The 16,677-nt window shown below is 41.2% G+C and overlaps 1 protein-coding gene across 1 annotated transcript in view; it reads right to left on the bottom strand.

Moving 5' to 3' along the window:
* Positions 1 to 15,621, bottom strand: part of VGLL4 (vestigial like family member 4) — a 139,986-nt gene extending 124,365 nt beyond the window's left edge. The window contains exon 1 of the mRNA XM_065886085.1: positions 15,558 to 15,621. Coding sequence (XP_065742157.1) covers positions 15,558 to 15,621 — 64 coding nt within the window. The remainder of the gene's footprint in view (positions 1 to 15,557) is intronic.
* Between the last annotated feature and the right edge of the window lie 1,056 nt (positions 15,622 to 16,677).

The raw sequence follows: 16,677 nt of genomic DNA, 5'->3' as shown, positions 1-16,677 counted from the left end.
AAAACAGATGCCAGGGGTTGGGGGTTAGGGAATGGGGAAATGTTGGTCAAAGGGTACAAATTTCAGTTATAAAGATGAATAAGTTCTGAGGATGTAATGCACAACATGGTGACTAAAGTTAATAATACTGTATTATACACTTGAAATTTACTAACAGTAGATCTTGAGTGTTCACTCCACCAAAAAAAAAAAAAAACTGATAACAATGTGAGGTGATGGGTGTGTTAATTAACTTGATCGTGGTAATCATTTCACAATGTATACATATATCAAACTACGATGTTGTACACCTCAAGTAAATAAGCAACTTTTTAAAACACTTTCCTGGGGCTTCCCTGGTGGCGCAGTGGTTGAGAGTCCGCCTGCCGATGCAGGGGACATGGGTTCGTGCCCCAGTCCGGGAAGATCCCACATGCCGCGGTAGCGGCTGGGCCCGTGAGCCATGGCCGCTGAGCCTGCGCGTCCGGAGCCTGTGCTCCACAACGGGAGAGGCCACAGCAGTGAGAGGCCCGCGTATCGCAAAAAAAAAAAAAAACAAAAAACAAAAAACACTTTCCTGGCTGCGCAGGATGTGGGATCTTAGTTCCCTGACCAGGGATCAAACTCACGCCCCCTGCATTGGAAGTGTGGAGTCTTAACCACTGGACTGCCAGGGAAGTCCCTATACAACTTTTGTCAATCATACCTCAATAAAGCTGGGCAATAAAAGAAAGGAAGCACATCATATACGAAATAAGTGAGAAACGAGGCATCTCAGGATTAGAAAGAAAACTTAAAGGGAATGTGATAATTTTCTTCAAATATTGCAAGGATGGAAACGAACAATTCCAAAGATTAAATGTTCTAAGTAGCTGGGAGTAGAAATGTGTCCAAGGAGTGAAAGTTACAGCAATGTAGATTTCCACTCAATAATAAAACTGCCCTAGCTCCTCTAAGTGTTTAACAACTGACACTGCAGTGAAGTAATCAACTCTTACATCCAAGCAGAGGATAGAGAGGCAAACATCAGGAACACTGCTAGGGTATCTCTGCATTAGAGGATATAAGAACAAGAGGATATAATCAAAGTCCTATCTATATAGAAAAGTCCTACGGTCCTAAATTAGCATCTGTTTGCACAGAAGTCCTCAAAGGGAAGTAGAGGTCTGCTGCAAGGTGAGTTCCCCAGAAAGCGGACTGAGAGGACAGAGTGTGCAGGAAGTTTGCTGGGGAGTTCTCTCAGGATCATCCCCGTGGGGGAAGGGAAGAAGTTAGAGAGGGAGAAGTTGGCCTTCAATGCAGTCACAGGGGCCACAGCGACCTTCGGAGTCAGGGCAAGAGGGCTGCCTGGACCTTTACACCCCTCACCCACCAGTCACTGCCTGCAGGCTGCACGGGGGAAGGGGCATGACCTCGGGAGGCAGGCTCCCATTGGCTGAGAGCTGTCGGGGGGGCACACAACCAGCAGCATGGCATCTATTACAAAGCATTATGTAAAATTTTTGTGTATCAATTTTTTCAGTAGGATAACATACGTCAAATGCCAACACCAGATGCTGGCACTTCACAACACTGCGCTGGGAAATATTTAGTAGCTCACTGGTCTCGCTTGAAAACATCACAGCACATGAATATCATTATATTTACAAACAAATCTAAAAGAAAAACCAAGTTTCATTCTTATTATAGAAATATCCCATCCCCATCTCCACAGGCAAAATTTAGGGGGTTGAGAATCCTCACCTAGGACACTATGGTTTTGAGGTTTGACAGCCAAAATTAACCAGTAATATTCAAATTAAATGTAAAACTAAACGTTTTTAAACCCTTCCCTCTCCTCCAAGATGTAAACAATTCCTTTACTCACTGGTTATCTTCTAACTGATAACCTTTCACCATGCTATTCCTTCATGCTATTAATACTAGGACATTAATTTATAAACTTATCTGCGCCACACATATGAAATGGGAATATCAAATAATGAGACTTCCATACAGCTCAACTGAAATTCAGGTTCAATACCACGAAAAGCAACCAAACCCACAGAAGAAAACAAAATTTGACTCACTCTCTAAATATGCTCTACGCATATACTTCAAGGACAATTAACAATTATTTTATATTTTAATTCATTACTCTTGAAAAATAGGTGGATAACATCTAGTCTTCTACAATTAGTGCAGCTGGGTTTTCAACAAGTCTCAAGAATAATTTACTCTGTTTGGTTAAAAGGCTGCTCATGGAGCATACGCTCAGTTATGATACAAATACTAACAAGGCTTTCCTTTTGCTCATGAAGTGTATATTTACACAACACACAAAAAAGTGATGTGCACAAAGGCAAGCAGGGCCTGCCCTCACACTGAATTATCTAAAAGGCCACCTCCTTGGTAACCAGACTGACCCATTTTTAGAGGAAAAAGAGTTTAAAATTTAATACAGAAAGATTTTTTTAATGGTCTATTCACACAAAGGTAAAGTAGCTTCTTGTGATTTATCTCTGAAATTCTTCTGAAAGCTCAGAGAGATGGAAAATAATAAGGAAAAGTAGACCTACAGTACTACAGTCAAAACAAAAATTGCTTAATTCAGGAAGATTTAGAGAAACCAAATTAAGATCAAGGGAACAATAAAATAAACAGGTGGGATTTTGAGCTGCTAAGTTTGCAGTGGTTGTCACAGTAGCAAGTGAAAACTAACACAATTGTTCATTAACATCTATCTCTTGCTAGCTTTCAAGCAAATGTTGTGTCTTACACATTTTAATGTGTTCTGTTCAAATCTAGCATGGTTCTCTACACAAACTTGGCCCTCAATAATATTTTTTGAATGAATGAAATCCTGTAAATCCCCTCACTGCTTTCACCAGAGGAAGAATTATATTAGAACCGTCTAGATCAAATTTCTTTAGGTGGGTTCTTTATCACAGAGCCCAGAGGCTTACAGACTCTTTACATTTTTTGAACTTTCTTGTTCACTGGTCTTAGTTTGACTTCCCTAAATGTTTCTGAAATACATAAACCTCTACAAGGCTGTTTCTTTTAGAGGATGGCTACTTTTCTAATAATAACAAGCATATTCAGTATATAACTGAATCACCTGCAGTACATACCCTTGAAGCTGACACAACATTGTAAATAAACTATACTTAAAAAAAACACACTTTGGGGTTTTACTGTCTGGGTTTGCTGGTTTATTTTCATTCGTTTATAAAGATAAAAGCAGACAGATTTTTCTTTCTACTTTTGTTATTATTATTGTGGTTATTGTCTTGGTTGTCCATTTGACTCACTTATTTCCTGTTTTCCTAATAAATGCATCTTCTTCTCAATACTACTTTGGCCTCATCCCACCAGAACTTCAATCCGGCAGATGCATAAGATCCTAATATCCCTGTAAGATTCTGCAACAGTTTGTTGCCTATCTTCCAAACCCCTAATTTTGTCTTCAATCATATCCATTCAATTCTCAAGCTGATCTTCCTTAATCTTTTAAATTCAATAATCACAGCTTTAATCTCCATAAACTTTGTTGTTCCAAATGATCTTTCTCTTCATAGCAGGGTACTTTTATTTAATATATTCATACTGTCAAATCTCTTTGAAGATCTAACATGTTTTTACTTCTCCGATATTCCCCAGAGTCTTCTGACTCAGGTTCTTTTCTTTCATCCTATTTGTTTTCCTCAAATATCTGATGATCCCTTGATATTCATTCATACTTAAGAATAAAAGACTGGGTTGATCCACAAGGGCAACTAATGCCTGTTTCCTCTCTAGTATGAGGTCTCTCCATGGGGAGGCTCAACTGTAGAGCCTCCTGTACATAAAGAGTACAGGATGCGTCTGATGATGGGCTTTGCTTTAGGGTATAGGAGTGAGGAACAAGCAGCAGGCAGGTTGGGAGACAAATACACAGACCCGCCAAAATAAGAAAGTCTTGCCTCTAGTGTGAAGGACTTGAGTAGATACTGCCTATTAGAAGGCTCAGACTTCCTTCCCCAGCACCCTTTTTGCTGTGGGTGCCCATGGTGATCTTAAACTCTACTCTGCTTCTCTCTCAGGTCCCTAAACCCACTGGAGGAACCCTCCCAAACAAGATGTTGACGTTTTGTGAACACAGTCAGTTCTTAGCCAGGGGATCACTGTTATAAATGGAATACTTTAATTTCCTGAATTTTGCTCCAGGGTCCCTTCCCACTGGCAGTTGTTAGTAGCTGTAAGTTCTGCTTTTAATTCAGCTTTGCACCTGTGTTTGGGGTTATGATTTTTTACTTTTGTTTTTGTTTTCTTTTGTCAATCTAATCGCATCTGTTTTCAGTTTTCCGGGAATTCTTTATAACTTTTAGTCTAACGAAGGTAGGCACCCTTGCTAGTTTCCCAGCAGTGTTACAGATTTTTTTTTTTTTTAATGTATCGTGTACTTTCTTATTTTAAAGGATTTTTGTTAAGCGGGGAGCCTGATGCATGTGTTCAGGCTGTCATTTTACTCCAAACATCCAGTTTGTCCTCCTGAATTCCTAAATGAAACATTCCTTTGTAATTTAAAGTGTTTTATTCAAAGCACCCTAAGCTAGCACTTTGCTGGGGAACTGAAAAAAATCATTCTTCTCAACCCCTGCTTACCAGTGAACAAAACGGATTTCTGCCTTGCCTAGTTCATTTAAGAAGTGACTACAGCCCAGTTAAACGAGGTAAGTTCCATGAGAGAAGGGACTTTTAAGCAGTATTTTTCAGAAGGAGAAAAAAACACATGTATTGAAGTTTGATGAAAAGTAGAGAAAGAAATGGTAACTTCCCCCGATTTCAAATGGAAAGAAGATGTACTCATTTCATTTACAAGGATTCAAGAGTTTGATCCAATAAAAAGCAGTTAACAATAAATCAAAAAGCCACTGAGGAAGTAACAGTTTGATTTTTCAAACTGAATTTGATTTCTCTAAAAGTGTAAATCCCACACGTATTGCTTCTACAAATTATATCCACATACAATGTCAACAAGCATTTCATAACTGTGTAACATAAATCTTTAAGAAAACAAAAGAAGATGAAGAAAAGATGTGGCCTTTTGTCTTTTAAAAATAAACAGTATGAATGGAAAGAGAAATACACACATACCCAGATTCATGTCCACACTGAGATCATGACAGATACTTGGAGATGTTTCAATATTAAATATCACCTTTTCCAGCTCTTAAAGAATCGCTATAGGAATTCACAACTACAAAGGGGGAGGGGAGAGAAGCTGATGGAAGTTGCTTTTCTAAAAAAATCTGTTCTTTTAGGTTGTATTAATAGAAGTATTGGGACTAAACTAGAAAACACATACTGGATAGATACTTATAGGTTCCATCTTGGCAAAGGAACTACTGTTGGCTTCACATGGAACTTTAAGTATCTAGAAATTTTATATAAAAATCCAGCCTTCGTGACGTCTTGAACAATCAGAGCTCCACATTCACATGTAAAAGTAGTCAGCTGGAGCCAGCAGTAACAACTGGCTCTGTAAGGAGGGAAAACAAAAAAGCCAGGACCTGGTGTAAATACCCCCACCAGGGCTGATTTCAAGCTCCCAACGTGATTCGAGGTTGGAAGGAGACTCGCACAAGCGGCTCCCGTGAGCCAGCTCTGGCACATCAGTGGCTGGAGCTGGGTGGGGGCCGCCCCCTGAAAAGGAGGAAGAGTTTCTGTTCTCCAGGGGTCCCTGCACCCTGCAGTCTCACACTTGGCCACTTCAGGCACCTGTCACCAACCCACCCAGCTCCCTCGCTCCCTTCACCCCCAAGGACTCATGACTAAGACAAGGCTGGTGGTGGTCCTCGGCACACTGAGTCCAGACCACACACGCAAATCACTGTTCAGGTGTGCATGCTGCATCCTACAGGAGGCAGACTGATGAGCCAGGGTGGGTGAAGACGGCAACTTCAAATGACGTTTTGGAAGACACCCAACAAAGAAGGGTCCTTGTGCCGGGGGTGTCTGGACAAGATACTGATTAGGGAGGGCAAGGATTTTCTCAAGACACAGGGAGGGGAAGAGGGGATGGGGAGGAAGGAACGTGGAGAAAGGTATGTATCAAATGAAGAAAGGTAAGTACTTCAGCCAAAGATTCTTTTCTTTTTTAACATCTTTATTGGAGTATAACTGCTTTACAATGGTGTGTTAGTTTCTGCTCTATAACAAAATGAATCAGCTATATGTATACATATATCCCCGTATCTCCTCCCTTTTGCATCTCCCTCCCACCCTCCCTATCCCACCCCTCCAGGCAGTCACAAAGCACGGAACTGATCTCCCTGTGCTATGCGGCTGCTTCCCACTAGCTATCTATTTTACATTTGGTAGTGTATATATGTCCATGCCTCTCTCTCACTTCGTCCCAGCTTACCCTTCCCCTTCCCCGTGTCCTCAACTCCATTCTCTACATCTGCGTCTTTATTCCTGTCCTGCCCCTAGGTTCTTCATAACCATTTTTTTTTTAAGATTCCATATATATGTGTTAGCATACGGTATTTGTTTTCTCTTTCTGACTTACTTTACTCTGTATGACAGACTCCAGGTCCATCCACCTCACTACAAATAACTCAATTTTGTTTCTTTTTATGGCTGAGTAATATTCCATTGTATATACGTGCCACATCTTCTTTATCCATTCATCTGTCGATGGACACTTAAGTTGCCTCCATGTCCTGGCTATTGTAAATAGAGCTGCAATGAACACTGGGGTACATGACTCTTTTTGAATTATGGTTTTCTCAGGGTATATGCCCAGTAGTAGGATTGCTGGGTCATATGGTAGTTCTATTTGTAGATTTTTAAGGAACCTCCATACTGTTCTCCATAGTGGCTGTACCAATTTACATTCCCACCAGCAGTGCAACAGGGTTCCCTTTTCTCCACACCCTCTCCAGCATTTATTGTTCGTAGATTTTTTGATGATGGCCATTCTGACTGGTGTGAGGTGATACCTCATTGTAGTTTTGATTTGCATTTCTCTAATGATTAATGATGTTGAGCATTCTTTCATGTGTTTGTTGGCAGTCTGTATATCTTCTCTGGAGAAATGTCTGTTTAGGTCTTCTGTCCATTTTTGGATTGGGTTGTTTTTGTTATTGAGCTGCATGAGCTGCTTGTAAATTCTGGAGATTAATCCTTGGTCAGTTGCTTCGTTTGCAAATATTTTCTCCCATTCTGAGGGTTGTCTTTTCATCTAGTTTATGGTTTCCTTTGCTGTGCAAAAGCTTTTAAGTTTCATTAGGTCCCATTTGTTTATTTTTGTTTTTATTTCCATTTCTCTAGGAGGGGGGTCAAAAAGGATCTTGCTGTGATGTATGTCATAGAGTGTTCTGCCTATGTTTTCCTCTAAGAGTTTTATAGTGTCTGGCCTTACATTTATGTCTTTAATTCATTTTGAGTTTCTTTTTGTGTATGGAGTTAGGGAGTGTTCTAATTTCATTCTTTTACATGTAGCTGTCCAGTTTTCCCAGCACCACTTATTGAAAAAGCTGTCTTTTCTCCATTGTATATTCTTTCCTCCTTTATCAAAAATAAGGTGACCATATGTGCGTGGGTTTATCAGCCAAGGATTTTTGACTCTGATATTTTTAATTCAACTGCGAATGACATTAAAATAGTTCAAAACATCTTTATGTGTATTAAAGGAAAGCAGGGATTTCTAAAGACTGAAAAATATTCATTTAAAGGAAATAATAAACCATCCTCAGGTGTCTAAAGAGCTATTCAGTGGAAAAATCTAGTTCCAACACCCATTATGTGAATTAACAAGCCATTATTTTCACCAGTGAGATCCATTTCTAACATTTAGTATGCTAATTTGATCTGATATAAAACTATAAAAATAGCAGAGACATCTATAGTAGCCGTCTCTGGGGGGTAGACATCTGTAGTAGCCGTCTCTGGGGGGTAGACATCTGTAGTAGCCGTCTCTGCGGGGTAGACATCTATAGTAGCCGTCTCTGGGGGGTAGACATCTGTAGTAGCCGTCTCTGGGGGGTAGACATCTGTAGTAGCCGTCTCTGGGGGGCAGACATCTGTAGTAGCCGTCTCTGGGGGGTAGACATCTGTAGTAGCCGTCTCTGGGGGGTAGACATCTGTAGTAGCCGTCTCTGGGGGGTAGACATCTGTAGTAGCCGTCTCTCGGGGGTAGACATCTGTAGTAGCCGTCTCTGGGGGGCAGACATCTGTAGTAGCCGTCTCTGGGGGGTAGACATCTGTAGTAGCCATCTCTGGGGGGTAGACATCTGTAGTAGCCGTCTCTGGGGGGTAGACATCTGTAGTAGCCGTCTCTAGGGGGTAGACATCTGTAGTAGCTGTCTCTGGGGGGTAGACATTTGTAGTAGCTGTCTCTGGGGGGCAGCCCTTCTGATTAGATGCCAGGTGCCCACTCTGGGAAGCAAACGGTGATTAGAGCATCTGACCACACCTAGAGCGTGTCTTAAATAAGCACCTAATACTATCCCGCCTTATGTTTTATGAAGCTTTTTAAAGTAAAATGGGCTACTGGGCAATGATCTTTTCAATGCCATTGTTCATGAAAGGTAAATAACTGAACGCAGAAAACAAATTATGAGTGACTCCAACCTTTAGAAAAGGCAGTAAATTCAGCCTCCTTACTTTGAAAATCAGGAGGAGGCTTGGGAACACGAAGCCAGAGAAGAAGACAGCTCCCCAGGACCTGTGAGTTCCTCGCCTGGAGGACTCTGCACTACCCAGCAACAGCTGACACTCAGTTATTAATTGCTATTCTGATGATCGTAGCATGTGATGGCGCATCAAGATACTGGGGTGGGTGGGGGAAGCACCTCAAGTTTTTTTTAAACTTTCATCTTGACTTAGACATCCGAAGTCTTAAAGCTTCATTTTCTCTCTGACACCTCCCACTCAGCCTACTGCAAAGGCTCTTGTTATAAGAACCAAATGAAAATGTTTTGCAAACTATGAAGTATTATCAAGAGGGAATCAGGACTCCTTTGAATTTGTATGTTATCAGTAGTCACAGTGATCATTAGAGTGAGTCATTTTTGCTAGTGTTCAATACATTAATTCCTTAGAGATGAGCCTTTCACTCCAGCAGTTACTTTATTACCTACAGATGCTGATTAAAGGCTGATCACATGCACCAAATGGTCCGTGCGTGGAATATGAAGCAGAAGAGTGTAGAACCCTTGCCGTGAACAGGTCTGGGGTCTAACACCGACCCACAGAACCTTAGGTCCTCAAGTCCAGCCACTCACCCAATGCCTACTCCCTTCCTCAATGCCTCTGAACAGTCATCATCTCATCTCTGCCTGGGCACTCTGGCAATGAGGGATCTTGTTACTCTGTAAGCAGCCCGTGTCATCAGAGCCGAGATCCTCTCCTTGTGTTCACTGAGGTACTTACAGGAAAAGAAAGCTCAGGGTAAAGGGAAGTTCTGGGGCGGCAGGCAGCTGAGCCACCGGCATGCGTGAGGACAGTCCGGGCAGCCCCTGCGTACGTGCTAACACCCGTCCTCCACATGTGGCTGATGACAGCTACTTCATACCTAGGAAACGCTGTTTCACTGGTTGGGAAACGTTTTCCAAATGAAAACCTCCTTGCTGACTTATTAGCGGAGGGGGCATGTACAGTTTTGTTTGTTTTTAACCTGCAACCATGTCTTCAATGGCCTCCCACCTGAGGACGCACCGAGCAGGTGAATGAGGGCTTAGGCTTCAGAGTCAGGCTGCCGAGTTCAAACCTCAGCACTGCCATGACCAGCTAAGCATCCTTAGGCAAATTATTTCAGTGCTGTACATCTCTGTTTCCTCGGTCATCAAATGGGACTAATTACAGTGCCTCCTGAGGAGGGTGGTTGTGAGAACTGAAAGAGATAAGACAGTGACCCTTAAACTGAGGTCCACAGGCAAATGCTGAGGGATCTGGAAGGAGTTTTCACTTGTGCCGTTATTTCACTGAGAATCTTTTTTTTTAAAAAAAATCTGACGTAAGTATATCCTGGATCAGACACCTACTATAAATATAACCAAGTGTCGGCACATGATTTTGGTGACTGTGTTTGCATTTTTTTTCCTGGTCTAATGAGAAAAATACAGAAACAGACCTAGTATGAGATTGAGGTATTTGCACTAAAAGAAAACCAGTTTATGTCACCATAGTGCAGGCAACGAAATATTTTACAAGAGTCTGCACAGATAAAAATGGTGGGGGAAATTGTGTCAAAGGACACACGGCAGTACAGGCACGGTGACGTTAAAAGAATCAAGGCCAGCGCGGCAGGAGTGGCACCACACACCAGGGGAACAGAATTCAGCTGTAGCATATCATCGTCTATCGGATTATGGCTAACTTTCAGGGGCTACGTTTAAATGATAAGTTCATATTCTGGCTATGCAGCTGTAAAAGAACTGTAGGCATAGAGCTTTTATGCCCAGTGTTCTGCTTAGGTATTTTTAAGTAACACTGTAATAAAGATAACCAGATTGTGGGTATGCGACAGAACGTTCTTATTCGTAGGAAATACATCCTTGAGTATTTAGGAGTAAAGAGGCGTGATATCTTCCATTTACTCTCAAATGTTTCAGTAAAAATAATCCACATACATATGCGTGTATACATGTATACATACACTACATACATATATACAATATCTCATATATATGATATAATATACAGTATCTCTCACTACATGCATATATACATATATGCAATATCTCATATATATGATATACATATCATATATACAGTATCTCTCACTACATGCATATATACATATATACTATATATATATATATATATATAGAGAGAGAGAGAGAGAGAGAGAGAGAGAGAAGGAAATGGAACAAAATATAAACAACCTGGTTAAAGGATTATGATAGCCAAAGAATTACAGCATCTCACACCTAGAAGATCTAGCCCCTCCTTCTTAAAGATGCGGATCCAGAACGCCCGAAGGAGTATTATTAGACCAGTGACTCAGTAAGTCACATCTGGGGGAAGGGACCCAACATCAGAATCACCTGGGTAGGCGTTTGCAAAATGCTTACAAAAACTCCTTCCTCCCTCTCCGGGAATCGCTGCCACGGTGAGCCCGTCTTGGATACATGGTCTCTCTACAGGTGTTAGGATATAAAGGATGAAAGTCATAAATGCAGTGATCGGAGCCATCAAATTAGGCTGCAAAGGATCCGATCGGTAGGCTCTCCATCAGTGTCCGTTAGGCAGTCTCAAGGCAACACGCTTTTGGAAGCAAGAGGGACCTAAGTAGGTTTAACCAAAGGGGAGTGACCATTTTCTTGAGCACTGACTCTGAAAATCAGGAACACTACAGGCTTAGGACAGAGAGGAAGTGCCTCTAACGGGGCAGTCCTGTTTGCTCACAGTGGGTATGCCAAGTCCTTCACTGCTCCTGACGGAGAACAATGTGAGGACGTCACCCCTGTCCAGCCACCAGTGGATTCCAGCTCATCTGAATACCCTGGCTCACAGTACCTTCATGCCCCACGGGTTAGTCAAATCTCTCCAGTACATACATGGAGGAGCCAAAAGCAAGTTCACCCAATGAAAGAGATACATAAACCAAATCATGTTTTTTTCACCTGCAGGTCCCAATTCATTTGTGGATCCTAAAGTCAACTTACCAAGTCATGACCCAACTTTTATTTGGACAAAGTAAAACGCAAAGAAATATAGGCAAATCAAGCTACACTGTGCAAAGCCAGGGTTAAGAACTGTTTCATGAAGCTTTTGTATCAATTATGTCAATATGAGTACAAGGGTCACAAGGTAAATGCTTTTTTACTCTGGGCCGTGGCCAAAATGTTTGAAAGCCACTGTGTCACGTGCTGAGAGGAAAGGCAAGAGGATAAGAGGGAGGGAGAGAATGGGAAAAAAATCAGAAGCAGCCCCGACTGGTCTGGTCACAGGAAAGCACTGGCTGAAGCACTGTAACCTATACACACAGTGACTTGATTGACGAGGAGGCCAGCAAGAAGTGATGGTGATCTAGGAGGACAGAAGTCCATCTGAGAAGACAGTATGTGAGCGCAACTCATCTTCATGTTATGATGAAGCGTATAGGTTTCTTTTCTCCCTTTTTAAGGCAAAACAGAACACAACCTACACACATGAAAATGTTCCACACATCTGAGGCACTGGCCCCCATAATAACTAGAGCTTATGCTCCTAGGAATGCTTTCCCTGGAGAATGATGGTTAATTTATGCTTCATCAATTACTCAACATTCAGCGACCTTCACCAAACAAGGAGTTAGTGAATTTCTAGGAGCAGATGCAACAGCAACACTGCTTCTTCCCCTACTGCTGCTTCTTCCCCTACGGCTCTATGTCACTCACGCCGACCTTACCCAGCGTGGTCTGATCATACACATTCATTAGACCAGATCAAAAGTACTACCCCCTCCACCAAAATCCTCAAAAACAAAGCTACATGTTTCTTAAAACTATTTCAGCCTAAGTAAGGAAGTCAGCAGATACAAGAACTTAGAAGATATAAGAACAAAATTACCAAAAAGAAAACATTCTGTACATATCATGATGAAGTGCAGTATCACGTTAAAGACACACCCAGGTGACGTTATAAACGTAGGTGCCTACGTGTCCTGCCCACAAATTCTGTTCAATTTTGACTCCTAAAAAATAGACTTGGAAAAAGGTTAAGGTCTTCCCAGCACCAGTATTAATGATCCCTGAAAGGAGAGATTCCTCAAGCACATGGAAAATTGGCCATCTCATGTTGTATTTTCATTAAGTACCTTCCAGGATTACCCGGGATGCTGATTAAATCAATGTCTCATGAGCAGTGGAATGATTATTTTAAGTAAGTGTATTCCTTCTAGGCCATCCAGATAAGTGGCTATTGTGTTACTACAAAACCACCATTTCACTATTGACTTCAGCTCTGCAGTGCGCTATTGAGATATTTCTTTGATTCTCTGCTGGTAGACATCATGAAGCCTGAAGGCTATCAGGTATTAAATACTCAATTCCTAACAGACACTGTTCTCCTCCAGATGCTAAAACAATAACATCTTCAAAAATGCCTAAGTGACTGGTTCTCCAGGAGCAAAAGGAAAGAGAACCATTTAGGTCACCAACACAAGTTGGAAAACTGATCTCAAGTCGTAGAACATTTTTCTGTTTGTAATAAGACACCCAAATCAGATTACATACACAAGACTTTTTTAAAGTTGAGGAGAACGTGAAGTATAAGAGCAATTTTCAACAAAAGCTAAAATAGAATTAATCTAGGGCACAGAAAGCTGAATCAGGCTGAACAAGCACAAGTAGGTCTGAAAAATCTACCAGAAGGCTGTGAACTTAATGTTCAACTTTGTCTATAAACTGCCTGAATTTTCACATTCTTACATTGTTATTAGGTAATAGAAAATATGGTGAATCCCTGGTTCTTGGGTTCTACTCTTGTGGGTGGTACACACAGCACCACAGTAAAACAGTTTCTCAAAAATGTCGCCTCCGTGTTCATGATTACAGACATCTTTGGGCTTTTTTTTTTACTTTTCTTTAAATGTAAAAAATGATCCTGAGATGCTGAAACCATTACAGAGGGATTCCAGAATCATGCCAGCCCATTCCTAAACGAATTGGAGTTCAGAATAAAGTCTACCCTGTGATCACTTTGACCTTACATACGTATATATCCTTCCTCTGTAAAACACTAATATACTGTGTTCAACGCAGGCGGAAAGTAAGAATTCCTCTCTCCCTTGGCAGTATCGTTCTGTTTCTATGAAAAACAGCTCTCTCAAACTGTAGGCTCCACGGAGGCCCTGCATCTATGTCACAAGTACACCCAGTCTCCCCTGACATACATTTTACAGCCGCAAGAGTCAATGCATAAATCAGTTCATAAGCTCCATGAAGGCAGGACTGCCACTTGCCCCCCCAGAAAGACCCCCTTTTCCATAAGCCTTCAATCACTGCTCACTGAATTGGTAACTATTCAGGACTCCAACCTGAGCAGACTGATCCTGAAGCTGGGCTCCAGGAGAGAACCTGAGAAGGCAGCAGAAAAAGAGAAGAAACTTTTACTCTCTTCACTCAGGACACAAAAAGCTACACTGAGGTCATTACTTATTTTTCATTTATACAAACACCATTTTGTTTTACTGATCCTAACTAAATGTGGGCATTATAAAACAGAAAAATGCAAAATACTGTCTTACATAAAAAACTTCTAAATTAGCTATATTAATGCTTAACGAAATCTGTAACTAGCTACTCAAGTCAGTAACGCTTATTGCAATCTTAGAGGCATAAAGGAGTTTCTTGTTGTTTCAATAAAAGCCTACAACCTGAGCTGCCTCTCCCGAGCTCAATGTCCCTGGGAATGACACTTAACATCCCTGAGCTTCAGTTTCCTTAGGAAAGGACAATTATACCTCCCAACAATCAAAAGCTAAATAAATGTAAATTACAAAAGAGGCTGGGAAAAAAAAAAAAACTTCAATGGCTATTTCATTCAGTCACTCGTCTAAAGATGATCTTGTGTGAGTGGTGGTAGTGGGGGAAGGGAGGAAGCCGCAGGCACAGGGATAACATAAAGGACTGGAGAAAGTCCTATCAGAGGGCCAACAAGGTGCCTAGAGAGAACAGGGCACGGCAGTCGTCCCGGGAGTTGACAGTTAAGGTAAGTACTATACACATAAAGTCCAGTTAATCTTCACATATGTTTTGTAAGTAGCTACTATTATTTCGGGGTTACTAATGAGGAAACTGAGCCTTAGACAAATAGAAGTCCTACCAGCTAGTAGAAAGGCAGACCTTACATCTTAAGCAACAGGCACTTCAGCTGCCAGTTTATTAAGAACTGAACTTGAAAGTTGCTCACCTTCAAGAACTTACCATGTATAAAAGCTCAATCTCACCACATCTTCTGTCAGTAGCATTTTAGTGCTTACAAAAGAACACAACCTTGCTTCCACAGAAAACAGTCATCCTTGCAAATATCAACTGTGAACAGTAACACTTAAAAACAAATATACCTTAGGACGAGCAGGAAAATCACTTTCACACAATGGCAAAAGGCCTTCCAATGTCGGTGTTCTCTCTTCTTGTGCCCCTTCTCCACCACATTAGCGGCGCTCTCCCCCCAGTATTTGTTCTCTTTTAGCTATGCAAACAGAACTTCCACGACTATTTCCCATTATATGCACACTGCCAATGACGAATGATCTTAGATGACTCTTCGCATCTCTAGTTCTCTGCTGGTCAATTAGTCTATCAACAAACACCTATTTATCTAAACTTCTAGAGACACGTAAGGAGTATCTCCACTCCAGATCCCACTAGAGTAAGCTGCGGAGGAAAAGAACTTCCTGAGTTAACAGCTCAAGCCCTAGCATCCAAAGATAACAGAAGACTTACATGTTCTGGCACTCGAAAACAAAAATAAGGATGCCAAGCTGTTATCTCAGAAGAAAACAACCAAAATTAACAGCATATAGCCACAAAACCATGTGGGAAAACACGTGATTTTATTATACTCCAGGAGTCAAGGGGGTATAGGTGAAAAACACTTAAAACGCATTCCTGACTTACGTTTTTCATCATCAGCATGTACCAGGGATGCTGCCCTTGACAAGACATCCAATGGCGTCTCCATTCCTGGTTGGAGCCCAGAAGGAAAAAAAGAGAGAAAAAAAGAATTTAAATGGAATTCCAAAGACTTTTTTAGAATTTTGGCAGTTAACCATTAGAACGATGCCTCCACCAAATGCAAATCACAATGCTGAAGCATTATACTTGTACTGAAAGTCTTCCCAGCCTGTGACGAGATCCAATGGACGTGGTTCAGGAACAGACAGAGAAAGGGGTTAAACTCCATTCTGCCTACTCAGCCAAACCTTGCCAACTCCAGGAAGCAGCTCAAGTCAGAACTAAAAGAAGGGATATTGTGAATATTCATGCCCGTGTTATTCGTGCTTATAAATGTTTATGTGTGTACGTAACAACATGCCTGTCCAGACATACCCAGTAAAAAACAGTTCTCAGAACAAAGGCTACTCTATGAACACAGCATTATACCAGTCTGAGATCGTGGTGGTAGTCGTCATTGTTGCTGGTTTATTAGTTTTAACAAAAATTACTAAGATTGAACCATTCTGTCCTTTTGCCTCCTTGGTTGAGACTCTGCAAAACTGTGTAGCTTAAAATAGGCAATGTACTCATGAAAAGTGTGTGAATTCCATTGGTGAGTTAAATGGTATTTTAAGCCCAATAGGAATCTTTATTTCTAAATGTCATGTTTTAAAGCTATCACCACCACCTAACACCAACGTTTTTTTTTTTTATAAAACCTGGATTTTTATTTTTAACTCTGTTTTCTTAAATTACAGCACACCTATAAAAGCAAACACTGAAAAAGAGTTAAAGATGGTGAAAAACCTAGAGAATCAGGCTACTTTTACCCAGTTTTCCTTTTTTGGATTATTTAAATATATACACGCACACATGCATGCACGCACACACAGTTATTAGGAAAAGAGACACACCCTATTAGTTCAACAACTGAGAGAAAATACTTTAAGTGCACCCTTTAGAGATGCTCAGCACTTTCTCAGCATTCTTCAGCCTTTACTGAGTACCTACTATGCACGTGCCGGTTACAAGACATAGCAGACCAGCTTTACTTTACAATATTCATACCTCAGACCTCCAA

The sequence above is a fragment of the Phocoena phocoena genome, chromosome 10 (assembly GCF_963924675.1).
Source record: "Phocoena phocoena chromosome 10, mPhoPho1.1, whole genome shotgun sequence".
NCBI lineage: Eukaryota > Metazoa > Chordata > Mammalia > Artiodactyla > Phocoenidae > Phocoena > Phocoena phocoena.
This window is presented reverse-complemented; position numbering and strand designations above follow the sequence as displayed.